Source organism: Chelonoidis abingdonii, chromosome 2 (genome assembly GCF_003597395.2).
Source record: "Chelonoidis abingdonii isolate Lonesome George chromosome 2, CheloAbing_2.0, whole genome shotgun sequence".
Classification (NCBI taxonomy): Eukaryota; Metazoa; Chordata; order Testudines; family Testudinidae; genus Chelonoidis; species Chelonoidis abingdonii.
In genome coordinates, this window is record NC_133770.1 from 272,275,737 (window position 1) to 272,303,031 (window position 27,295).

Here is a 27,295-nt window from a genome sequence, read left to right on the forward strand (position 1 = left end):
TCTCATCTCCTTGTCACATTGTTAAGGGCTACCACGGACTTGGGTCAGTGTGCGGGCAGGAAATCAGGCAAGTTTTGAAACCTTTGTGGCAGTCAGGGGCAGCTCCAGGCATAGCGGTTGATGTGAGGGTGGAGGTCAGGCAGCCTTCGGAAGCATGCCTGCGGGAGGTACACAGGTTCAGGACCGGCAGATAACCCACAGAAACGCCACCAAATCTGTGTGGTCAAATGGACCTCCCACAGAAACACCGCTGAAGGTTGCCTGACTGCCGTGCTTAGGGTGGTGGCAGTGAGTTTCACTGGAACTTCTTTGAAATTGAATCATCTTGTCATATGTTTCTGTTGTAATGGATCAGCAAATTCTGATGAAAAATGTTTTACTGGAATTTCTCTGACCAGCTCTAGTTCCTTCCAACTCAAGCCTCTATGGTTCTAGGATTTCCTTTTAACTTTGAGCTTTATGGTGTTTAACTTTACTTTCTCACTACAAGAAGAGAACAAAAATCAGTATGTTTAATAGATAACAGAATGTGAGTACATGAAAATCTACACTCTTAACTCCTCTGAGCACATCATTTGTTTATTCTTGGAATGGATAATTTGAAGGAAAAAAAAAAGAAAGGAAAGAATTCTTTGCAAATGAAGCAAAACTAGTGTCTGAATGACTTGCAGTATCATCTCTTTTGAATACAGTAAGTACAGGGCCATTTATTATACACTGAGAATTGTTAACTCATTTACACTAATGTTTAAACATCTTTAGATACAGAAGTCATAGGCCAAATGTGCCATCTAGTGAACTGTGTATCTTTTCATGCATGTTTGAAGGAAAGATTATTGAGTTTGTACTAACTTTTCATAGCACAATGCATTTACATTTTTCTTAATTTAGATTAAGTTAAAAGGCTTGATAAAAGTTCTTGATCCCCAAAAGGTAAAATATGCACATCTTTCACAACAACTGAATCCTATTAAACATAGTGCTTCACTGCTATAAACAATTATTTGAAATTTTATAGTAAAATTCCATTTTAGCTCAGTATTCTCATCATGGTGAAATGCAATAATAACCCATGATAATAATAACCTGTATGTGAATTAAATTTGAAATTTTTTTCCTTTACAACATCCACTGGACTATATAATTACTTTAAAGAGATCAGTTTTGGAAGATGTGCAGCAAATAAGGTTTTCATTATGAAATACATACTAGGAAAACACTACCCTGTTTTTGGTCTTCCTCTTGCTTCTAATGTATTTACAAAATGTTTTAATCTCATTTTGTGCCTTGGCCTTTCTAATTTCATCTCTACATGCTTGTCTTGATTTTTTTGTATGTATCCTTTGTCATTTGACCTATTTTTTACTTTTTGGTGAACAATTTTTGAGAAGCAAATCAGGTTTTCATTATGAAATACATACTAGGAAAACACTATTTGACAGTTACTGAAGTTACAATGAATTGCAATACTAGTGCTCTTTTATCTGATAAAGTAGCATTGAATCCAATCAATTATACTAGATTGCCTGGCAACACACGTTACTCTTAGTGGACATCACTTAGTGGACATCAGCCCTCCATTTCTCTCAATGAACAGTTTTGAACCAAGATTTCTTCTACACCTGTTCTATTTATTTGCGATCTGTCACTCAAACAATATTTTGGCATTCTGGTTTTGAAGCAAACATCCTTTTGCTCCTGCTCCAACCACCAAATCAATGCCACTGTGTTAAACACATCTGTTTCATTTGAATGCAAATGACATGAACCTACTTATTCTCCACTTTGTTTCAGAAATATTCTTTCAAAGAGGAATCAACAATTTTCTCTGAACGAAGGAAAGAGCTGGATACAACCCTTTTTCCCTTTACTTTCATCCATATTTTGCACCTAAGCAAAGTGGCCTAATTTTTGAGATGCTGAGTAGTGGAAATTCCACTGGCTTCCACAGAAGGCAATGGGAGTTACATAGGCTACTTAGGGATCCAATATGAAAATATTGGCCTAAGTAACTTGTTCAAGATCAAAGATCAATGGCACATCATGTAAACACTCAGGAATTCTATCCATTTTAATCCCCATAGTAATCTTCAATCAACATTCTAATATAGAAAATCAAAAAGAGTCATACAAAAAGTGAAAAATAGGTCAAATGACAAAGGATACATACAAAAAAATCAAGAGAAGCATGTAGGGATGAAATTAGAAAAGCCAAGGCACAAAACGATATTAAAACATTTTGCAAATACATTAGAAGCAAGAGGAAGACCAAGAACAAGGTAAGCTCATTACTCAATGAGGAGGGAAAGAGAATAACAGAAAATACAGCAATGACCAAAGTGTTAAATGCCTTTTTTGTTTTAGTTTTCACCAAAAACTGATCAGATGATGAATATAGTGAACATTAGCATAAATGAGGTAGGATCTGAGGCTAAAATAGGGCAAGAACAAGTTCTAACTTGCCTAAGTAATTTCTATGTCTTTAAGTCACCAGGGCCTGGTGAAATACATCCTAGAACACTTAAGGAACTAGCTGAAGAGATCTCTGAGCCATTAGCAATTATTGTTGAGAACTTGTGGAAGACAGGGGAGATCTCAGAGGACTAGAAAAAGGCAAATATAGTACCTATATATAAAAAGAGAAATAAGGACAACCCGGGGAATTATAAACCAGTCATCTTAAGTTCAGCTAACAGAGAAAATAATTAAACAACAAATGTGTAAGCACCTGGAAGATAATAAGGTGAAAAGTAAGAGTCAGTATGGATTTGTCAAGAACAAATCATGTCAAACCAACTTAACATCATCCTTAGCCATTAAGGGGGGAGGGATAGCTCAGTGGTTTGAGCTTGGGCCTCCAAAACCCAGGGCTGTGAGCTCAATTCTGAGGGGGCATTTAGGGTCCTAGGGCAAAAACAATAAAAAGTTGGGGATTAGTCCTTCTTTGAGCAGAGGGTTGAACTAGATGACCCCCAAGCTTCCTTCCAACCCTGATATTCTATGATTCTTTGACATAATAATAAGTTTTGTGGATATGTGGTAAGCAATAGATATATCTTGACTTTAGTAAGGCCTTTGATACTGTCTCACATGACATTTTCAAAAATAAACTAGGGAAAGACAGTGTAGATGAACCCACTGTTAGGTGGGTATACAAATGATTGGAAAACCATACTCAGAGTGTAGTTATCAATGAATGGTTCACAGTCAAACTGGAAGGGCATATCGAGTGGGGTCCTGCAGAGATCAGTCCTTGGTCCAGTCTTATTCAATATCTTCATAAATGATTTGGATAATGGCATAGAGACTATACTTATAAAGTCTGTGGGCAAAACCAATCTGGGAGGGGTTTCAAGTGCTTTGGAGGGTATGATTTGAATGCAGAATGATCTTGACAAACTGGAGAAAAGGTCTGAAATAAACAGGATGAAATTCAATAAGGACAAATGTAAAGTACCCCACTTAATAATAATAATCAACTGCACAAATTCAAAATGGGAAATGATTAATAGGAATTAAATGTTCTGAGGTTACAATGGATCAGACACTAAATGTGAGTCAACAGTATAATACCATTTTAAAAACAAAAAGCGAACATCATTCTTGGATGTATTGGGAGCAGTGTTGTAAGCAAGACATGAAAAGTAATGCCTCCACTCTACTCAGCACTGATAACACCTCAGCTGGAATACTATGTCCAGTGCTAGCACCCATACTTCAGGAAAGATGCAGACAATCTGGAGAAAATCCAGAGGAGAGCCACAAAAAAAGATGAAAGGTCTAGAAAACATGACCTGTGAGGAAAGGCTGAAAAAATTGGGTTTGTGTGGTCTTCAGAAAAGAAGAACGATGGGGGAACACAATAAAAGTCTTCAAGTACATAAAAGAGGAGGGTGATAAATTGCTTTCCTTATTCACTAAGGAAGGACAGGACAAAAAGTAAGGGATTCAAATTGCAGCAAGGGAAATGTGGTTAGACATTAGGAAAAATGTCATAGCTGTAAATGTAGTTACACTGGAACAAATTACCTAGGGAAGTTGCGGAACATCTGTCACTGGAGTTTTTAAGAACAGGTTAGACAAAGACATGTCAGGGATGGTCTAGGATGATGATCCTTAGACCTGCCTCAGTGCAGGGGACTGGGAGAGCTGAACTATCGAGGTCCCTTCCAGTCCTACATTTGCATGATTCTATGATTTCAAGTTCTGTAAAATGTAGTCCTGCTCAAACCAAAGATGTGCAAACAGAATGTTGGTCCTTAAAGAGTGCCTGAAAAGTCATTCCCATTGATTTTAATGCAGCAAAAATCCTGGGTCTCCAAGATCTAGAGGAACTCTGACAGAGCAAGCTCACTCATACTGTGGCTGCAGACTTTATCCCAACTCTGCATCTCTTGCCTACCACTCAGTTCCTCAGACATCAATTCCCCTCCTAGGGACTGATTGACTCAAAGGCAAGGGAATTGGAGATTGTGTGGGGCTGTGGAAATTCCTCTCCTTTGAAGCTGACAATGCACCATAGCACTGCTCCCTATTCAAAATTACTAGCCCCCATATCCTCCAGCCCACCAACCCATCCTACAATCTCCTCATCCTACAGAAGCACCTTGCCCACCATCTAGGAGCATCAGTCTTCCTATGCCACAGATCCCTGATCCAAGACTATGAAATTTAAATGATCAAACTACTAACATAAATATTATGCAAAATTTCTGTTGATAACATTCACAAAATTTCCATAAACATTTTCCCACTAAAAATGCTAAAGCAACTCTCGTTTTTGTATCCTGATACAGTAGCAACACATGAAAATATTTCTGCAGTGTTCTCCTTTTTTATTTTAAATTGCACTATGGGGCTAATTTTATACACAGACTCTGCATCACTGATTTCTTCTCCACTGGGAAATCAAACTGCAAAGCTGTAAAGCCCTGGATATCTGCTACCACTCAGCAGAGGGGTAATGCTCATCTCAGAAGAAAGGGTATAAATATTAGCCATTCCCAGCCATAACCATGTGTACTGAAAATACATTTTCAAAAAGGGAGGCATGAGCTATGTGCACAATTGTTACTGAAAAACACACACTTCTATCTGAGATTGCAGCAAATTCACTTCACTAAGAGTAGGAGACATTTTGGTTAGTCATGCTAAACCCAATTCAGATAAAGAAAAAACTGGCCAAAGCATTTGCTGAGAGTTCTCTCTAAATTTTTATGAGTGCTGGAAAAGAAAGGAGAACTAATTTTTTTTAAGTGCGATTCTAACCATCTTTGTTCTTGGTCCTCCGGTTGCCAGATTACACCAGGATATTGTAATGGGTTTCCCCTTTCCCCTGCAAAATGGGTTGTAGATGGATATGGCTAGAGTCAGATGCAGGGGAAAAGAAACTGAAACAAAGTGTAGAGTGGGGGGTTTCCAGCTGCAGGGGAGGTAGATAAAGCAGGTACCGCTGCATATGGGCGATGACTGCATTAAAGTTTGTTGGGTTTTTGGACAATCTGGTGTCACATCATTCCTTCTAATGATCCTTATGATACAATATGTTGTAGAGAGGACTTAGTAATGTAAGGAACTTCCATTGGGAGGTTATTCACTCTAAACGAGCTAAAGGACTTAGAGGCAGTGGTGGGCAACCTGCGACCCGCAGGGCACATGCGCCTCACCAGGGTAATATGATTGTGGGATGCGAGACATTTTACTGATGTTGACCATCCACAGGCATGGCCCCCCGCAGTGCCCAGTGGAAGCGGATTGCCGTTCCTGGCCAATGGGAGCTGCAAGAAGTGGTGGGCCACAGGGAACATGCTGGCTGGGAACTGCGAACCATGGCAAAGCTGTAGGGGGGCATGCCTGGAGACCGTCAACGTCAGCAAAATGTCTTGTGGCCCGCAATCAGATTGCCTGATGGGCTGTATGTGTGGTTTAGGTTGCCCACCACTGACATAGAATTTAATGTGTGTCTTGCTCATATCACAGTCTCAGCTCACCCTACCGGTTTTGCTTGCAGTTGTTGGTGATCAGACCAGGTGAATGGGACATTAATGAGATGTCCAGTATCCATTCATTGGCTGGCGATGGGTTCTAATAATAACCTGTGCAAAACTCATGGTTCTTCACTTTTCAAGTAAAAATGTTTTCTCTACCAACCACCCCTGCAAACTAGAGTGAAACTCTGGTCTTGCTTGCTTGCTTGTCTGCGCCAGAAATAAAGATTCGCCACTTAGAACACAGTTAACTATTCTTCACAATCATGTGCAAACTAGAGCAGAAGCCATCTCACTCTATCCTCTCTTAGTTGAATGGAACTAAAATGTGGGAAAATCTTATTTTCATCACTAACTACTAGATATGACTTTCAGGAAGGAGATCTATTGAGTAAGAAGGTGTGTCTTTAGCGTCACGAGTCATTATTCTGTCCATAAAAGGACTTAAAGCAGTCTTTTCATACTAAGCATCTGTTATTTATTGTAGTGCTCTGTATTTTTTTTTAACAAACAAAAGCAATAAAAGGTTATATTTTTGGAAGGCAAGTATGACTGCATATGAGGGATAGCTGGTGTGTATTCCCCAGTGCCTCTGCTGTATCAGTTCTTTTGCTCAACTAACATTTGGCCATTCTCTTAGAAGTGAAATAAAATGCTCCTCTTGACACCCTTGCTGAATCCTAGCTGAAAACCTACGTAATCATAAAGGCTCTTTCAGAAAAACTAGGTGGCTCAGGGTATTGGTGATGGAACATGGAGACGTTCATCAGTACATCACTGATATTAATCCAGTCCAGTGCTATAGGAATACAAGTTTTTGTTACTAAATAAACAAAATTGTTGGCCTCTGTGAAATAAGTTTGTAGTCTTAGTTCCCTGTGAATATGTGTGCATATCACATAATCTCACACAATTTGCATCCTTGTTGAAAGTTAAAGGATGATTAGACTGAGAATGAACTATTCCTTCACTGCTCCAGATCAAGATTGGGGCATAGTGGTGGGGGCAGACTTGGGGGTTTGCACATGCCTGTCCATACTATACAGCACTTATCTTGAAATAAACAGGTTTTCATTCTACTGTTCTATTATTATAGCTATATAAGCACTAAATTCACAGAAGAAGAAAGTTTACAAGGTTTTCCTTTATCTTCATATTGAATATCATATGGAGCATCATAAAACAGACTCAAGAGCTAATACAAGGATACTAGGGGTGTAATGTGGCTATTTTGCTTTCTAAATACAGTTTGCACTTTGGCTCCCTTCAAGCTTTAACGTGCAGGAAACTTGCTGAATTTCCACAAAAACCTAAATTGGAAAAAAAAAACAGAACTACAGAGCCTTGCATGCAAGACAGATTGTTCTAAATAAATCCTTGTTTCATTTCAGCAGTATGGTGTGCTGTAATGGCTTACGGTCAACGTGCTATAAACAATTTCCTATGTTACTAGCAATATCTCTGAACAAATATTCCAAATCCACAGTTCATTTCAAAGAAGCAATTTATTTTTCAAGCTTACAGATGAAGTTGCTATATACTGAGACAAAGGCATTTTTCTTTGTAAAATCTGCTTGATATAATATATTGTGTTCAGGATAGATTTGCTACATAACAAAATATTGAAATGAATAATATCCTAAATTCAGGCACACACCCCAATTATACTAGATGCTACCATTTATTTACATTCTGTGGCTGATATCTGAAGTAGGGCTGAGCTTGCATTTTTGATGGACATCTGCTTAACTTAATATGCAAGGGTCAAATACTGATACCCTTACTCAGTTTCTGCCTAATCTTTCCTCTGGAAAACTTCAACGAGCATCATTACATTGTGATATGGTGGTAGCATGTGTGCTGTGATCTAGAAGAGACCCCCACTGTGCAAAGATGCTGGTTTTGAGGCTTGGGAAAACAAGTAGGTAACAGCTTTTTTTGTAGGCACAGATTATAAAATGCAAAGTTTGGAGATCACTTCCATATAGCAAAGTGGGGAGGTCAGGGCTGGATAATTATCTATGTAGCCAGCTTAAAAGAGCCTGAGCTTGGAGTTCTAGTGACAGAAGAGGACTGGCCAGGTAGGGAAGTGGATAGCTAGGAAGAAATTGGCATTGTGGCAACCCAAATGTTGGGATTAGTATTGCCAAGAGGCCATGCCATGTTCATCCTGTGTAATCTGACACCCAACAACCAGAGGGTGGAGGGCGAACTAGGTTGGGGTTTTACTGTCAGCCTCAGACCTGAACGTCTCCGTGTTTGTGAGATCTTAATTAGAAGCTGCACAATGAAGTGCATCTTGGTTCTACTAGTGTTAACTGGTGACACTGTATGTGTATAAATCTACTATTTTAGAAGCAGAACTTCATCTGACAAAAACTCTTCATTATTCCAATGCGAAAACTTCAAATTGCTCTGCCTAATCCTCCATAAACGTGTGCAGTATTGTTGTAGTGTCTTGGTCCCAGGACATTAGAAAGACAAGGTACATGAAGAAGAGCTCCATGGAGCTTGAAAGCCTGTTTCACCAATAGAAGTTGGTCCAATAAAATATATTACTTCACCCACTTTGTCTCTCTAACTCTCCATAAAGTCTTCCTACATATGGTGCTAGGTGTTGATTGTCTTTCTGCCAAGATCTGGTCTGTTGTGTTTTGGATTTAGATTTGGATTCTTCTTTATCCTGCCCCTAAGTCTATTCAGAGTATCCAAGGGAGTGTTATCTTGGTTTTTTCTTCCTCATTAGGCATCAGAGAAAGGAGCTCTTGACCTTTCCCCTTAAGCAGAAGAAGGAGTGCTGCAATTCCTACAGGGAAAGAGAGAGAGTACTAATCACTGCTCCCTGACCTGCTGTGACAATGACACCAGTATACAGCACTATGCTAACTATGCAATCACACCTAAAGTGTGACAGAAATTGATATTTAAACATTTGATTCCTAAACAGTACCAACTCCTTTATATGGGAGCTTGAGGATAAGCTGCTGGTTAAGTGAAGTAGTTTGGAAGGCCATACGATATACAAAATAATTGTTGCTGAAGTGCATTTACAGCATTGCCGTATTAATCTGCAAGGCACTAACCTTAGAGTTTTGGGGATCAAAGTTGTAAATCCTGCCAAATGCTACATTTGTTCTAGAAATTATATATCAGTTGACATTCTGCCTGCTTATTTGAATAGTTGTATGCTGGATGCTAATGATGCTTCCATTCACCATGGGAAAAATAAAACAAAAAGAAACATAAAACTAGAGGGATCAGACTGGCCTGTCAGAATGTAAGACAAATGTTTAACATGTCAGACAAATGACCCTAGAGATTTTGACATGAAAATTACAGAAAATGGCAATTGCAATGACTCAATGCCTATGCAATATAGTAAGCACTTTCTAATGTAGCATTTTGTTGCCTCAAAAGCACGTATCAATTCTCTATGTCCTGTATTCTTTTAAGAATGATGACACTGATTCTCTGTTCACTCACATTAATTTTACACCGGCATCTCTTCTGATATATTTTGATGTGAGCAAGAGGAAAATGGGCTTGATTATAACTGTTTTATCATATTATTAGCAAAATATAGGCCAAATCCTGACATCTTTACTCAGTTTACTTGATCCTTACCTAGGAAATATCCCACTGAAATCAATGACAATTTTGTGTGATTAAAAACTGAGTAATATCTTCAATTGCAGGTTTTGATGCTATATTAGTATTTCCTCAATATAAGCAAAACTAAAGGTATGTTTACACTAGCAAAGTACATCACCGGCAGTTACATCACCATTCAGAGAGCGCTGAAGGGAAACCGCTGTTGTGTGTTCACACTGTCAGCTGCCTGCACAATAGCATGTTCACATTTGCAGCACTTGCATTGGTATTTGGAGCGGTGCACTCCTGGTAGATATCCCACAGAGCATCTCTTCCTCTTCTGCTGCTAAGAGTTGTGGGAAGGTGGAGGGGGTCCTGGGGCAACCTGGGTCCTGTCCCAATGCCCCATGATGCATTGGTTCACATCCCAGAAATTCCTATGCTTCCATCCGCATTTGGTGCCATCTTTCAATGGTTTGTGTACTGTGCGCTCTGTCTCTTTAGTCTGCAGGAATAGATTCTGCACTGTTGACCAATATGCTCCTCGCTCTCACTAACACATCATGAGGGGCAGTGGAGTTACTCCTTAAACAACAAAGGCAAGAGGAGTTTGACATTGATCTCGCCATGCATAGTAGCTACGACACAAGACTGCTTGTGGCATTCATGGAGGTGCTGACCGCAGTGACATGCCGCTTTTGGGCTCAGGAAACAAGCACTGAGTGGTTGGATCACATAATCATGCACATCTGGGATGACGAGCAGCGACTGCAGACGTTGGACTCATGTTGACGGAAGTGTGCAGGGCCGTTAATTGCTTCATGCTCCAAAAGACCGTGACTCTGGACAATGTGCATGACATTGTGGATGGCTTTGCACAAATGGGCTTCCCTAACTGTGGAAGGGCAATAGATGGCACACACATTCCAATTCTGACACTAGACCACCTAGCCACCAAGTACATTAATTGGAAGGGGTATTTCTTTATGGTTCTCCAGGCGCTTGTGGATCACTGTGGGCGTTTCACAGACATTAACGCAGGCTGGGCCGGAAAAATGCATGAGACGCATTTTTCAGAAAACTTGCCTGTTCAGGAAGCTGCAAGCAGGGATTTTTTTCCCAGACTAGAAGATCATTGTAAGGGAAGTTGAAATGCCCATTGTGATCCTGGGAGATCCTGCCTACCCCTTAATGCCATGACTTATGAAGCCATACACAGGGAACCTTGACACTATCAAGGAGCAGATCAACAAGAGGCTGAGAATGTGCAGAATGACTGTTGAGTGTGCTTTTGGCCATTTAAAGGCCCACTGACAGTGCCTATATGTGAAGCTGGACCTGGCTGGTGACAATATTCTTATGCTTAGAGCTGTGTGCTCTATATTCTATAATAACTGTGAAGGGAAGGGTGAAAGCTTCACTTAGGGCTGGACTGCTGAGGGTCAGTGCCTGGAGGCTGAATTTGAACAGCCAGAGACCAGGGCTATTCGAGGGGTGCAGCGCAGGGCTATAAGGATCAGGGATGCCTGAGGCAGCAATTTGAAGCCACTAATATTTGTTGCTATGCCTGGGAGTGCAGTAATGTTAGGAGGTGATTGTGACTGGTGATTGCCTGTTGCTTTCCAGGGCTCTATTTGCTTTCAATTAACGGAATAAAGATTGCTTTCAAACCAAAACAATTCTTTTATTAAAAAAAAAAAAAAAGAACAAGAGGAGAAAGACAAACCAAAAAAACCATCAGTACTGTAGGGAACGGGGAAAGGGAGGGTTCCAGGAGGAGGTGGGATCCTGGGACCATTAAAAATTTGTGTATGTCCAAGTATCATATGCAACCTTGTCCTAGGAGTACAGTAAGGTGAGTACTGTACTTCAGCAGGGCTAAACTGCAGAGGGATGGGTGTTGAGTGCAGTGGGTGCTGGGAGTACTCAGGGCTGGACTGTGATGGAACAGGAGTGGAATGCAGCAAGTACAGACTGGAGCTAGGAGGTTGGTAAGAGTGTGTTGATGGTGTCTAGGGGGCGCATGGGAAAGAGTTTTGTGACAGCAGTGGCAGGAGAGAGCAGGCATGGAGCTGCTTGGTTTGCAGTGTTAGTAGCATCTGGAGCCTGTCCACTTGGTGTCCCATAATGTTTAAGAGCTGCTTCGTGGCTTCTTTCTGGCTCATGCGTTCTCCTTTCAGTCCCTCTTCTCACTCCTTCAATTCTTGTTTTTTGGCTGCGGAGTGCATCATGACATCACACAGAAAGTCCTCTTTAGTTTTTCGTGGCCACTTTCTAATTCTGTACTGTCGTTCACCCAGAGATAACAAAGAGCGAGGGTGGGTTCCCATAGTCCTATCTGTCAAGCCAAAATTTTACAGACGCAGTAGTGTTTGCAACACACTGATTCAGTGATTTAAAACACAGCCACTATTCACATACTTGTCACTAACTGGCTGACCCCAGGCAAGCACATATGAGCCACAAGACCCCCAAAATGGTGAGTAACCGCAGGACAGGTGAAATCAGTGTTCCAGGACCATATTGTACACTGGGCACATGGCTCTTGGGGAGAGCCAGCACTGGGAGGGGCAGGGCTTATAATCATTACTGTCCCCACATTTTCCACAGGCGGTGTTCACTATGGAATATATCTCACTGCTGATGGTGAGCAGGGAATCAAGGGAGAACCTTCTCCAAGATTGCAGCTTCCACCTTGGCCTTGATGCAGCTTGCCTGCGTGCAACAATGGTTCCCGCTCCAGTGACAGCAGAAAAGTTACCCTTAATGAGGCAGGAAACAAAGCAGCTCTGCCAAAGAACCTGCAGCAGCGGATTGCCCAATATCTCCATGAGAGTTCCATGGAGGCAGATTCCCGTGAAGTGTGGGAGTCAATAAACACCCTGTTCCACCGCATGTGGTGGTATGCACATCTTACAGACACAAGCCTGCTTTCTGCAACCCTCTTGCCTCCAACAACTCGCTTCAGTGATTCTCAAAATCAAAGCCACTTACCAGGGGCCTCCTCTCCTTTTTGCGCTTTGCCAAGATCTGACTGCTGTGACTGGCTAGCCTCCTCCAGGATAGAGAAGAGCTCCTGGCTGCATGCATCTATGACCTCCAGGTCATCCTGTTTCTGGATGACCCTCTCCCTCCACATTCTTGTCCAAGATTTCCTCCTCCTGGCTCGGTCCACTCTCAAATGGTACAAGAGCCACCGAAGTATCCACAGTGGCCTTTACAGTGGAGGTGGGGTCGCCACCAAGTATCGCGTCCAGCTCTTTGTAGAACCAACAGCTCGTGGGTGCAGTACTGGCGTGGTGGTAGGTATTCTGCAGCCCCTTCACTTTGATCCTGCACTGCATTGTGTCCCAGGCATGGCCCCTTTCTGTCATGCATCGTGAAATCTGTCCGTAGGTATCATAATTTCTATGGCTGGAACGCAGCTGGGACTGGACAGCCTCCTCTCCCCAAATGCTGATGAGGCCTAGCAGCTTGGCATTGCTCCAAGTGGGGGATTGCCTGGTGTGTGGAGCAGGCATGGTCACCTGGAAAGATGCGCTGAAACCACTGCACATGTCACCGAGCAAACAGGAAAGGGACTTTCAAAATTCTCAAGGAATTTAAGGGGTGAGGCTCACAGCTGAATTCAAAGCAATGACCAGAGAGGCAAGAAGAGGCATTGTAGGACACCTTCTGTGGGCCTATTGCAGCACTGTAATCAACCACGGTGTTTACACTGGCACTGCGGTGCTATAGCCCTGGCACAGAAAGCTGTACACCTCTTGTTGAGGTGGTTTTTTTACAGTGCTACAACTGCACAATTTCTGTGTACTAAGTGGCTTGGCAGTGTGTACATCTGAGAAATTACACCGCAGAAAGCTGCTTTACTGCACAGAAACTTGCAGTGTAGAGAAGGCCTTGGATAGATGAATAACATGGATATTGCTTTTATTTTTTTTATTAAGAGAATGACCTCTCCTGTCAAAATCAACATACACACTAGCACTGCAGGGTCCAAATCACAGTGTGTCAAATGGAGTATATGACTAGGGCTTCCAAATGTTTCATCATCTAGACCACATTTTAATACAGGGATTAACCCATAGACTACCTGCCTTCCAGTTCCAGAGTATGTGGAACTCTTTCCCTCCCATTTATGATCACATACCATCTGTTTGGCAACTATAACAATTGTTTGCATAGAATTTAGTACTGGAAAAATATTTAAAGGGTATGTTGCTGATTTTAATGCAAATCAGAAGCTGGAAATAAGGATAACCAACACCATATGAGCATCTCATTCTTAACAGACCATAGGCAAGTTCTTTAATCACCAGTGGTTCCTGGATCATAGTCTGAGAACTTCTGAACTACTGTGTACTATAAAAACAACTTAACACACCCTACCTGGTAGCCAAATGTATTGTTTTGTGATCCATGCCGTGGGATTCCAGGATTTTCACATGATGTGCGAGTGGGTTCTAAAAAAAATTAAAATAAACACAACATTGTCTGTTACAGCTATCCCCCCATTCCATTTTGTTTTCTTACAGCTGTCCCCATACTCCATTTTGTTTTTGTTCTCCTGTGGCCTCCCCTCCCTGGCTGTTAAGTTGTTTAGCAGGGCCACTGCCCTTCTCAAAAGGGAGGGCCCCTTAAAGTTGTTTACCAAGAGCCATTGCCCTTTTCAAAGGGATGGCCAATTGTGCTAAGTGGGACCACTGCCCTGTTCAAAGGGTTAGTCCTGTTATCACCTTGTTAAACCTGGGCTCGGTGTAGGGTGGACAATGTCCAGTTGCAAGGCCTATTGTGTTTTTAAGGTCCTGGGCATGAGTCATAGGCCTCATGTGCTTCTGAGTCACCTATTGCACAGGACTCTGCCCAGACATGTCTCTGTGCTCACCTTTTTTTTTTTTTTCTCTTTCCCCTGCCTCTGAGCCAATCAAAAGTACTGGTGGGAAACTGCCTAAGTTTGCCCTTAAAACCAGACATTTTCTGATCAGACCTCAGAAAGGTTCCTGCATTGCTGCCTGGTCTGATCAGCCAGGGGTTCTGGGGGGTCCTTTCTCCGCTCTCGTTTTATTTTTGAGCGTACCCCCGTTTTTTGAACCCCCCCCACGAAGAACGAATTGCTGCCTGAGAGATCTCCTGATTATTGAGACTGTACCCAGCCTTCTGATGATTTTGCTGCTTTTACCTCTGCTGCTTCCTTTGGGGCTGGTAAGAATTCCTCTGTGAAATTCTGTGAAATTCTCTATACTTTTATTTTATTATCTTAGCTGCTCTCTCTCTTTCCCCAGCACCCAGACTTAACCAGCACCCAGCATAGCTGTGGTTAAGTTAGGTTTAGAGAATTGTTTGTATTGTGTTCTGTAAGTTAGGTTTAAGAAATTGTTGCATTGTGTTCTGTTACTTGCTAATTTGTGTAGTCTTGGTTAAGTTAGGTCATAGATAAGATTTTGCTGTGTTCTGTATAGTTGTGGTTAAGTCTGTCTTCCTGCTGCCCCCACCGAGCTCTCCAGTCACCCCATACCCCTCAATCTCTCTGTTGTTTAAACCTGCAGCCTGCCTGCCCTCTGTCTCCTGAAGTTTAAATCTCCCTCTGCTCTCTGCTGTTTAAAGCTGCAGCCTGCCTGCTCTCTCTCTGCTGTTTAAACCTGCAGCCTGCCTGCTCTCTGTCTCCTGAAGCTCTCTCTCTCTCTCTCCTTTTTAATCCCTTCCTCCACACTCTCCTATTACCCCCAAACCTCAATTGTATTACTGATGTCTAGCATAAAACCCCATTGGTTACCCTTTTTTCTCTCTAACACACCTCACATTTTACATTTATACCACTGTGACACATTTTTACCTAGAGTTGGTTACTTACCACATTTTCCCATAACTGTTAGTTGGCTATATGCTGCTGTGACACACCCTTTACATAGAAATTGTTAGCTACCTGTTACATTTATACTTCAGTGTTAATTGGTTACCAACTGTATTGTACCCCACTGTATTGTACCCCACTATTGAAACCCCCTACACTATTTGCTAAAAGAAACCCCTCCCCAATTGTTTACCTTAACAAACCCCATACCCCTCACTATTGAATTTTCCCTGTTTTTTTCATTTTCTTAATAAGGTTTATTTTGCACCCCACCTGTGTGGTAATTGCTCCCCAAGATCCCATATACCTGCTGGCAGGGACAAACATAAGGCATTTTTAGTGAAAAAAATCTGTGCGTCAATAGTTATATTTAATTTAACCATGTGGAGAACAGGATCAGTAGAAGCATCATGATTAAAATGGTCATATTTCACAGATAGTGTAGAATAACACAACACAATAAATCAGAGTTCTCAAACGCAAACCGACAGGATTAGCAGTGAGAGAACCAAAGAGAAGAATCCAATAGATCTCAGTAACATTGATTTCATCTTACCGATACATCGAGGAGAAGAACCACTCCAAGTTCCATCTGCTTGACATATCCTAGTACTAGACCCAACCAAAACAAATGGAGGATTGCAGCTGAAAGAGACTTCTGACTGGTAGATGAAGCTCTTGCCTTCTCTTTTCCCTTGAGCAGGTACTCCAGGATCACCACAAAACTTTGCTATGGAAAATGATGTGACATATAGAAAGCAATTCAGCACTTGCTAAAAGGTATTAAAATAAGTCATACACTAAAGTACCTAAGCTTAGCTGAACAGTTACTCCAAATCTCATGTCTGGCTCTTATTCATAGCCAAATAAATGGGAGTTTTGTGGGAGCGAGGAAGGAATGGAATCTGCTCAACATGATGGAGAGGTCACATAGCCAATCTTTGGTAGTACTGACTGCAGTCCCATGGTTGAACTAGCTTTAGTGGCTGATTAGAATGCCTATGAGAAAGGCAGAGGAAACAGTTTGGAGATGTATTGTGTGTCTGGTGATTCCACCAGCTACAAAACTTCCACATCCACAGCTCTACTCTATCCCCAAATCCTATATTACATCAGCATACAACACAGAAAACAACTGCAGAGTATGACAGTTCTCTGCTCGCACAACAGAACCTCATAACACCTGTTACTTACAGGGTCTTCCATGCTCTTGGAGGGAGCAAAAGAAGTTGTCCCAAGAGAAACGAATTTTAGGAGTGGCAGCTTCTTACTTCATCTTACTTAACTACAACTGAAAACTTGGGTATGGAGTGAGATCACTAGGAAGTTAGTGTGGCTAACTAGAACTACAATAAAATAACTACATTAAACATGGAAAACATTTTAAGCAGGAATCTGAAAGTCAAACATTAATAGACGTGTATTAAATAGAATATATATCTACCAATAATAATATATTCTAAATCAGAGTCTTAAGGCTTTTAGCTTATCACCTCCAAGGATTTTCTTCTGTCCATGGCATAGCATTGAATAACTGGTTGGATGCATGCTGGGTGCGTTTTTTGGCCTCTCCCTGCAGTAGTAGGTATTGGCCATTATCAGAAGCAGGATACTGTGATTCATGGACCAGTGATCTGATCAGCAATGCTCCCAAACTCCACATTCTCTGATATAACCTCACTGGTTGCAAAGCGGTTCCACATACAGAGATTTGTTTCCAAGACAGGGGTCTTAATCTATGACAATTTAGAAATTCATACTACATCACGGAACTGGCAGCATAGATTCTGCTGCAAAATTGTTACTAAGAGAAAACTTTAGACTCTGTAAGGGCCTGATCCTGTAAACACCAATAACTGAACATAGTACTTACTACTGTGCTTAGTCAGATTGGCTTCAATATGACTACTTTCTGGTGTAAACTGCATGTTCTCTAGTAAACATATGCCACCCTGGGATTATAGTTTGTAGACATCTACATACATTTTGTTTAGCCTTTTTGCACACTGAGGTCTAAATGTTTTTTCTCAGTGGTTATTTGATGAGTAAAGTCTCAAATTCTCAGGCGAAAAAAATCTTTAATTCCCTAATAAGGAACTGGCATTATTGGGAACTAGATAATTTTTGCAGAAAGAGTTCATGTGGAAACTCCGTCATTCATTTGAAATTTTTCACAAGCCTTTCCCCAGCAACATGCTATTGTTGGATGCCCACTAACTCTCTTTCACATGGTTAACTAAGGAAATGAGACATGGTAATTCATAGGAGCCTTATATTTCTCTGGGATGGAAAAATGTGCATATACAACACCCTAAATTTGTAGCAGATTGGAGGTTCTGGGATTTTACTAGTGTAAGTTCAAGTGATTTTATTTCCCAAAGAAACCTGACGAGTCACTGAAGAACATGCGATAAGTGGCCGAAAAGTGACCGACAAGCAAGAGTTGAGCGAGGATAAATAATAAGGATAAAATATAAGATTCAAACAAATACTTACGTAAGCACTGAGGTACCTCACCACTCCAAATTCCATTCCCAACACAGGTCAAAACAGCAGGAAAGGATAGTTCATAGCCTGGGGAGCAGACATAGCTAATACTAAATCCCCAGTCAAAATTTGTTCCTTCCAACCTTCCATTAGAGATCTGGGGAGGAGTTGGGCAGGTAACAGCTGTAATAACATTCAGAGTGATTAGGCACAGCTGCTGTCAATATCCCTGGTGTACACAGTTACTAGAAGAACCATATGTGCTCATTTAATCTTTTTGGAGGACAATACAAGTGGTGACATGTTATCTTCCTGACTATATTCTTGCAACACCACTGTAGCTTATATTTCTGGTTGCCTCTATTTCTGGGACACACAATTGTTGCCAGTTATCACAATTTATAATACAAAGTTGAATGCTGCATCATGCTAGTTGGGAAGATAACCCTTGGAAATCACTGTATAGTTTATATAATATACAATATTTGATAAAATACTAATAGTGTTTGTGACAAAATGATTTTTGTTGACTGTTAGGCATCTTGGAGTATAATTATGTTCACTTACACATGGTCACAATCCAATTCTTTCTTTCTGTTAGCCAATTTAACTGTTGTTAAAACACAGGAATGAGATTCAGGAGCAAGACTCTTTGAAAGGTGCATGCATGGCTGCACTCTCTCTCTTGGTAGGTACCACACACGAAAGTGTCTGCTTCAGGGGTAATTCTTTAACAGGAGGCATCTAACTTCTAGATGAGAGGAGGGGGTCCTGGGATTCCCTCTTCTTCTGAGTCTGCTAGTACTGCTGCTCCTGACAGGCAGGAGAGGGACTTAAAAATTCAGACTTGACTCCCCCTCCTCAGGCTTGAGGGTGGCAAGGGGAGATTTTGAAGGCAATACACACTCTAGGTTTGAGTAGGAGTGAAGAACGCAGGTCCCTCCCCTATATCTCCGGTCTGATGGTGCCCAGGAGAGTAGCAGAAACATTAGCAGCAGAAAGAGTTCCACAAATAAGTGATGGGGAAGTAGTGGTGCTATTTGATTTTGGGGTGGTGGGGGAGCAAGGGATGGCTCCAGCAATTACGACTTTGAAGATGAAAGGGAGAGAAGAAGGGAGAAGGAGAAAGGGGGTGAGATGAGGAAGGATGGGAATGAAAAGGGACAGAGAATGGGGAAAGCAAATTGGATGGGGAGAGAGACAATGAGAGACAGACAAAAGAAGAGATGAGTGAATGAGTGAGAGGGAGTGAATAAATGAGAAACAGTGAATGAGGAGAGCACCAGTGGGAAAGAGCAGAGTAAAGAGGAAGAGAGCAAGTGTAACACCAATAGACTCCATTTGTTTGATTGAACCTGGGGCCTCTGGAGCTTAGTCTATGAGACTCTACCACATGAGCTAAAAGCCAACTAGCTGTTAGCTAACGCTGTAGAGCAGACTCAATAATCTCTAAGTGGTCTCAGTGCCACTAGCTGGGATAGAACCCCACACCCAGAAGGTATGTGGGTTACATAAGTGAGAGTAGTTGGATTGAATTTAAGGGAGAGAGAGGGAGTAAGTGGGAAGCAGTAAATGAAGAAAAATGAGGAAAGGAGAGTTGAGAGACCATGTGAATGGGGAGATGAAAGGGCTGCACTCAGAAGCTTTAAACTTACACTTAGTTAGCCTTTCTTTCTGCAGGCAGAAAAAAAATTAAAGGGAACACTGGTCAGGAGCACAAGGTTCTTGCTGTGTGACCTGTGGAAGCCACCTGGCTTTTCTGTGCATCAGTTTCACTGTTAGTATAATTCTATATAATGGGATTATCACTTTTCTATACATCATACAGGTGCTTGAGGCTTCATTCATTAATGCTTATTAAATGCTTTGAGAATCATAGACTCATAGAAGATTAGGGTTGGAAGACACCTCAGGAGGTCATCTAGTCCAACATCCTCAAAGCAAGACAAAACAGCAACTAAATCATCCAGAACTCTGGGTGGAAATGCAAAGTGCCATTATTTTAATAATCTTTTAGCCAAGCAGGAGAACAAGGATTTGGGGGTGACTTTAGGATTGCCTTTTTCATTGTCCTATTTTTTTTAGAGACTGGGTGCATGGCTTCCAAAATTATGGCATTTGCCACCTTCTTCACAGTGGTTATGAGCTCAGTGAAATATTAGAGGAGTAACCGTGTTAGTCTAGATCTGTAAAAGCAGCAAAGAATCCTGTAGCACCTTATAGACTAACAGACGTTTTGGGGCAAGAGCTTTCGTGGATGAATACTCATGCTCATGCTCCAAAATGTTTGTTAGTTTATAAGGTGCCACAGGATTCTTTGCTGCTTTTTCAGTGAAATATTGTTTTGGATTGAGTGAAAACCTCATTGAGGTTGGTAGGTTTGAACTCACAGTTCATTTAACATAACTGTAAGAATACGCCCAGCTCCCTCCCCCATCCTCGAGGATAAAAGGAGTGTGTGACTCTGCCCAGGAGCTTTTGCAGAGTATAGTTTTAGGTGGGTGTGTGTGTAAGTGTGTGTTCATGGAAAGGCAAAATATACAACAAAATGAAAAAGACAACTTGAAGGAGCAACTGGAAGCATGGTGGCTGACCCTGAAAGAAATCTGAGAAGAGGTTTATGGGTTGGGGTACAGGATGGAAAAAGTGTTCTTAGTGCTGTGAGAAAAATAAACTGTTTCCTGCTATTTGATTCTTTCTGCATTCAAAGACACAGAAGTTTGTGCATTCTTTGCAAATAAACAAAACTGCGTCAAAGAAATCTCTATTATCAATTTTTCCTCCTAACTGGAACCACCGATTAAACTCTGAATTTTTGGTTAGGTCCTCAGGTTAAAAGGAGTAGCTTTTGCCCTTTTAAATTCTCTTCCTTCCTTTCTACAAGCAGCAGCATCAGTAAGAAATTGGGGTTTGGGATAATCACCAGCACTCTTACCCTGCACCTATTAGAGAAAGTCCATTTATCAAGCAGCTTTATTACTAGTCACTGTAAAAGGGACTTTATGTTTCAGCTTCCTGGCCGAAAGCAAGGGAATAAACAGAAAATTTCTTACTTGATAATCTACTTTCTGCTAGGAGTGTCTCCCAGAAATCTAATATGTATGGTTTATTCCCTTCCTGTCTGCCACGTCCAAAGGCAGTTCAAAGCTGCAGCAGAGCCTCTTCTAGCCAGACATGCCAAACCCGTGGGAAAAAAATTGGGCTTGTTTTTGGCTTAATTGGCTTGTGAGTTGCTTGTTGGATAGTTTCCGGCTTGTAGCTTGTTTGGCTTGTAGCTTGTTGTTTCTTTTCTTTGACCAGCTCCCAGCAAGCAGGGGCAAGGGAGGGCAAGCAGGGGTAAGAGGGGGAGAGAGTAGGGGTGGACAGTGGGCCCACCACAGTTTCAGACTGCATGCCAGGGGGATCTAATCACATAGAGTATCGGGGTTCTTAGGGATTGGCTTGTTTTGGCCTTGTTTTGAAATGGGATTAGCATGATTTTTGCCTTATTGTGAAAGTTGAGGTACTTATTTACCATGTGAAAGTTGGCAATTGTGGTGCTAACCACACCCCCTTCTGCTTCTATCAGATGCATTTCTAAGCTGTGAAATAGCTCTTAGAAAATGATTTGTAACACTAACTTCAGTGCCAACTACACTCTACCTCGATATAACGCAACCTGATATAGCACAAATTCAGATATAACGCAGTAAAGCAGTGTTCTAGGGGGCGAGGAGGGGGGAGAGGGTGCATGCTCCGACAGATCAAAGCAAGTTCGATATAATGCAGTTTCATCTATAACACGGTAAGATTTTTTGGCTTCTGAGGACAGCGTTATATCGGGGTAGAGGTGTCATTAATTATTTGCAGTAGGCCACTGCCTCTTGGTAACTATCCAAACAGAATGCTGAGCCTTGGCTGTGAAGCCATCCAGGGTGGGTAGAATTGTGGGAGAGCCTGCTGGCAGGAAGGAAATTACTGGATAAGATAATTTTCCATTCTGCAGCCCAGCATCCCCCACAATTTTGATACGTATGAGAAGTACCAAATAGTGAATGAGATTAGGGAGGGACAGAAAAATGAACATGAGAAATAGGGAAAAAAATCTTTTTGAACTGCTCGAATGGCAAGGTCATGTCTGGACCACTGCTTGCAGCACTTTCCTGTCAAAGAAGGCCTCGGCAGAGACAGAAAGACTACCTTACAGTGCCTGATAGAGGCGCTAGCTATGTGACTGCTCTGCAGATCTCTGTGTTGGGGGCACATGCTCTTTTGGCCCAAGAGGTTGCCAAGGATCTTGCAGAATGCATCTTGATTCCCTGACCAGGGCTGTTGGATGGCTTGTGTGCCTCAACAATGCATAGTCCGATCCATCTGGTAATGGATAGCTTGGATACTCTAAGCCCTTGGCACCTGGGGATGAAAGGAAATGAACAGGGAGACCCATCTCCTTGTGGATTCTTTACACTTGATATACGTCTTTAGTGTGATTTTGCCATCTGGGGTATGCCACTGCTTCACAGTCAGGTGCTGTGCCCATGGGCAGAGTGAAGGAAATCAGAGGCTTAAAGGGATGTACGGTTAGGTCTTTCAGCACCAGTGGTAGGACCAACTGAGGGAAGATTGGTCTGACAGCTGGTCTGTGCAGTTTAATTTTTCTGAAAAATTTGGATACCCGAGGGTTCTGCCAAGGAGCCTGAGGATCCTACTAATAGTACACAACTTATGGCGGATACCTGGTAAACTCCCCTGCTGGGCAAAAGGCCCTTATCTGCACCTTTCTGAAGGAAGTTGTAAGTGGCTGGAATCCCAGGATCCCTTGGATATGTGCTGCACTCTTGGCACAACAAACTGAACTTGGTCTACATGGACAAGTATGTTTACTGTCTGGAAAAACTCTCCTGAATGAGAGAGGAGGCCTGATTACTTTGGAAGATAGGCCGAGTGCGGCTAACACTTCTCTTTCAATAGCCAGGCTGTCAGTTAAAGGTGACCTGGGTCTAGATAGAGAAATGAGCCTTGGAAAAAAGAGGTCTGGTCTTGTCTAAAGCTGGAATGGTGGCTACAGCCTCAGTTCTATCAGATCAGAAAACCAGGGTCTCCTTGGTTGGTAAAGAGTTAGGGCTGTCACCCTTCTCACCTTACTTTTTGGAACACCTTCCGTAGGAGAAAGCAGGGCAGGAATGCATATTGCAGGCCTTGTGGCCATCTCTGCGACAGAGCATTTATCCCATGGACTTAGGATCTGCTTCTTGGGTGAAGAATTTCTGTCATTTTGCATTGCTGTAATTGTCAAACAAGTCAAGTTAGGGGAGACTAAACATATGCGAGATCAGAGTGAAGACTTCCTGGTTCAGGCATCATTCAGAGTAGTTGACTTTGTGTCTACTGAGCCAGTCTGCTTTTTGGTTCAGCTTTCCTTTTATGGGTATTACCTTTTGGGAGGGTGATGTCTTGTCTGCCCATTCTATTGTCTCCATTGCTTCAGCATTTAGAGCTACACTCCTTGTTCTCCCTTGTTTGTTCCTGTACTCAACTGTGGTCATGTTGTCTGGTTGGTCCAAAAAGTGATTCCATGCTACGTAGTTCTGCAATCTCACTAGTTTGACATCTCTGAGCACCAAGAACTTGATGTGGTAGTTCCTTTCCCTAGATCTTCAGTTACCCTACACTATTCTCAGTCGCAGAAGTGTTCCCCATCCCTTCCAACTGGTGTCTATTGTAACAACCTGCAGCCCTAGAAAGGATATGGGAAGATTCCTGTGGATGTTCTCTGAGACCTTCCATCACCCTGGACTTGGTCTTGCCTTAGCTTGAGGGAATGGGCCCATACTCTCAGAAGAAAGGTCTGATATGTGACCTCGCCATTGGGAGACCCATATGTACAAGATCAGAAGGCCCAGTGACTTGAGACGCTGAGATATGGTTGGCCTCAGGCATTTGTCCAGCATGGATATCAGGCCCTGGATCTTCTGGATCTTCTGTCTAGTGATGGGTAGATCTTTGTCATTGAAGGGTCTATCTCCACTCCCAGGTAAATTCTGTTTGTCAAGAGAATCAGAGAGTTTTTTCCCGGTGTTACTGCAAAGCCATAGGCTTAAGAACATAAGAACGGCCATACTGGGTCAGACCAAAGGTCCATCTAGCCCAGTGTCCTGTCTTCCAACAATGGCCAAAGTCAGGTTACTAGATGAAAGAAAATGAACAGAACTGGTAATCATCAAGTGATCCAAGTGATTGCTTGGCAATCAAGAGTATGGGCTCTGGCACTGTGTGTGGTGGCCTGTGAGCTTTGCCTTGCTGTGACTACTACATCCACTTAAGACTCTGGGTGCAGAGGGTAGATCATAAGGGAGAGTCTTTCTCATGTGTAGGATTTTGATGGTTTGGAGGAAAATTCACGTAGATTTCCTTGAAAAAAATCTGGAGCAGAAACTTCCCCTGCCAGGGTAACAGTCCATTCTTGGATAGCCTTGGTGTTGGTAGCAACCAGTAGATTGTTGTTCTGGCTTTGATAATGAGGATTGACACTTCTCTTCAGTCTCAGCTACTAATTTCTCTAATATTTCCCCCAATAGCTCATTACCTGTAAGTTTGGATGCACCGTTTAGAATGAGCAGTGACTATTCCTGGGTATAACATGACATCCTTGAAGCCACCAGGTTAGAATCCATCGCTGGTCACAAATCACATCAATTGTTTGCCCAGCACAGGACTCGAGACATCTTACTCCAAGCAAGGACCATGCCCCTAGAAAATGAGCCTCTTGTTTACTATGAAGTAGGTTTTCCTACTAAATGTATGAAAAATCATTGGTCTGGACAGTTATAGATGAAGCTTTTAAATTGCTGTGAAGTGTGTCCTATGGTATAAGCAGTGATGTCCTATGGTATTCAGGTCTTGGAATGAAATCCGCTTCTGAAGGTGTGACATATGTCTGCTCCACCAACCTTATGCTCCCCAAATCTATGGAATATCTATCTATCTATCTATCTAAACATTTTAGTTTAACATTTGGTTTAATGAGGTGTCCTCTTTTGCCTCAATGGAACGAGAAAACATGTATCACAATAATGCTTGAAAGGAAAGATATTTTATTTATAAGTTCCTTGCTGGTCATCATGGAACAGTTTGCAGAGTTTTTTGTTTGTCTGTTTGTTTGTTTTTTGTTATTGCATGTGTGGTATATTTTCCCTTGGCTGTTTACAAGATGGAGGTAGCACACTATTCATCCTGGTCAAGAGAGGACACAATAGATGATGGGTAGTGGTAAACATGCCTCAATTGTGAAAAAAGTTGCTAGCTATCCCCCGGTGCCTGAAAGGCTGCTTGCCTGCTATCCAGGCTAGACAGCACCCAAGTACGTGCCGCAGGAGCAACCTAATATCACCTGGATCTTTACACAGGAAATCAAGAGCACTTTGAACATAGGAAGGGATTTCTCATTTACCATTCTATAATCCCATGAAACTGCAGCCCCAAGGGTAGCGGAATCCTCAAGTGCCTCTGTACTGGTCACGGACTTCCTGAAGAGCTCAAGTCTTTAATGTGGAGTCACCTGTGGAGTGGGGAGGGGTGGAGAGAGAGCCCCTTTCCCAGGCAGAGCAAGGGTTTATGGTTGATGATCAGAAGGCAAAATTCCCATTCTGATGCTGCCTCAAATTTGAGCTCAGTTCCCCGGCACAGCAAGGAAAGCCAGACAGGCACAATTTCCATTAGGCTGCAGGCTAAGACAGGGGGCACAGGCTTCTTTGCATGTCTGGACATGCTGCAGGGTGGGGAGGGGCAATGTTACACAGCACTCCATCTACACTATGAGCCAGGGGTGTGATTTCTTCGCTTGTGTGCATATATTCATGCTAGCTCTCATTGCGCATATGCAAGTATAAACAGCAGTGTAGCTCAGTAGCATGGGTAGCGGCAGTGGAGACACAGCTGAGCTATGTTGAGTACATACCCTCTGATTTCAGGTGGGTTGGTTCTCAACAGGGCTCAGGTGTGCCGCTGCTGCTGCTACCCGTGCTACTGAGCTACACTGCAGCTTATACTCATGCTAGCTTGAGTATGTGTCAGAGGTGGATTACAGTTTTGTAGGGACCTGGGTCAGAGCAAGTGGGGGCTCTCCCCATCCCTTCCTCCTGCAGTCCACTCTGTCCCCATCTGACACTTCTCTCGGGGAGCAGGATTGGGGTACAAGGGCTTCTCATGCCCACCCAGCGCTCATGCCAGGGGGAGCAGGGTCAGGGCACAGGGACTCCTGCTGCGGGTGAGCAGAGTCAGTGCCAGGCAGGTGGAAGAAGCCTCCGTGCCCCGACCCCGATCCCTGGCAGGAGTGCCAGGCGGGCAGGCAGAGAGGGGCAAGCGCCCACTCCCTGACCCCGTCAGAAGCATCGGGCAGAGTGGGTCAGCATGCAAGGGAATCCATTTCTCCAGGGCCCTCCATTTGGCTGGGGCCCATAGGTAGGTTTCCCGTTGGCCCAGTGGCTAATCTGTCACTGGTATGAAGCACACTCCTAGCTCATAGTGCAGACGTAGCCTCTGAAGGAGATAAACCCCAGCAAACACTCCCTCGGGGGAGAAGCCAAAGGAGAAGGGATTTGGCCACTGATTTTCACCCTACATTTTAGTAACTGCTGCCTTAAGAAGGAAACACTTGCTTTTGCTTTTTGGGGTCCCAGAGTCTCTGGGTTTTGCAGAGCTTAACCCACTGTGTGCAGAAGAAGAGCTGTGTAGGTGCCCTGCGTCTTTCCACTGGGAACAAGGAGAAAGAGAACCAATAGCTCAGAAAGGGTCTCATCTTTATGCCTCAGGACTTACCTTCTGGTTCAGTTAGAGGAAGGTCTCCTAGCCCTCCAAGCCTCCCTCCTGGTTCTGCTCTTGCGCTCTTAATGGGGTGTTTCTTTGGTGGAATAAGGCTAACTGGTGGGAAGGCACCAATATGCCTGTCCGCTCAGAGCCCCATGTCCTAGCAGAGAGAGGGGTGGGTGGGTGTTTTCCCTCCTGTCTCGGTTTCTGGAGGTAGTTTTCAAAGCTGAAGCACCAGTGCTAACCACACCTCTTCGTTTGCTGACAGATGTTATGCCTCCGTGGCAGCAAATAAAATGGGGTTCATTCACCCCATCCTTTTCTTTTAGAGATGTTATTTTTAGCCATTCTGGGGGCAGTCAAAGCATTTCATTTGCATTTCAAGTTCCTCACCTCCTGCTGTCTGGTGATTGAGCATCACAGTCATCACAGCCACCCTGATATCCACTGAACATCTAGTCCCTGCCAGAGCCCTCTACCCGCTTCCATATCATGCGCAGAAAGTGTTGCAAGCATTGGACAAAAATCCCAAACAGTGTCAATGTGAAAGCCCTTTCTCAAGCCAAGCCAGAAAGAAAAAAATTCCCAGTCTACC

General features: G+C 42.7%; 1 protein-coding gene across 4 annotated transcripts in view; it reads right to left on the reverse strand.

Annotated features, from left to right (window-relative positions):
* The window catches only part of CSMD3 (CUB and Sushi multiple domains 3), a 1,318,842-nt gene that overhangs the window by 27,535 nt on the left and 1,264,012 nt on the right, over positions 1-27,295 (reverse strand). For all 4 annotated transcript variants that reach the window (XM_075063193.1, XM_075063192.1, XM_075063195.1 and 1 more), the window contains 3 exons: positions 17,926-18,099; positions 15,986-16,159; positions 13,968-14,041 (listed from right to left, as the gene is read on the reverse strand). In XM_075063193.1, coding sequence (XP_074919294.1) covers positions 13,968-14,041; positions 15,986-16,159; positions 17,926-18,099 — 422 coding nt within the window. The remainder of the gene's footprint in view (positions 1-13,967; positions 14,042-15,985; positions 16,160-17,925; positions 18,100-27,295) is intronic.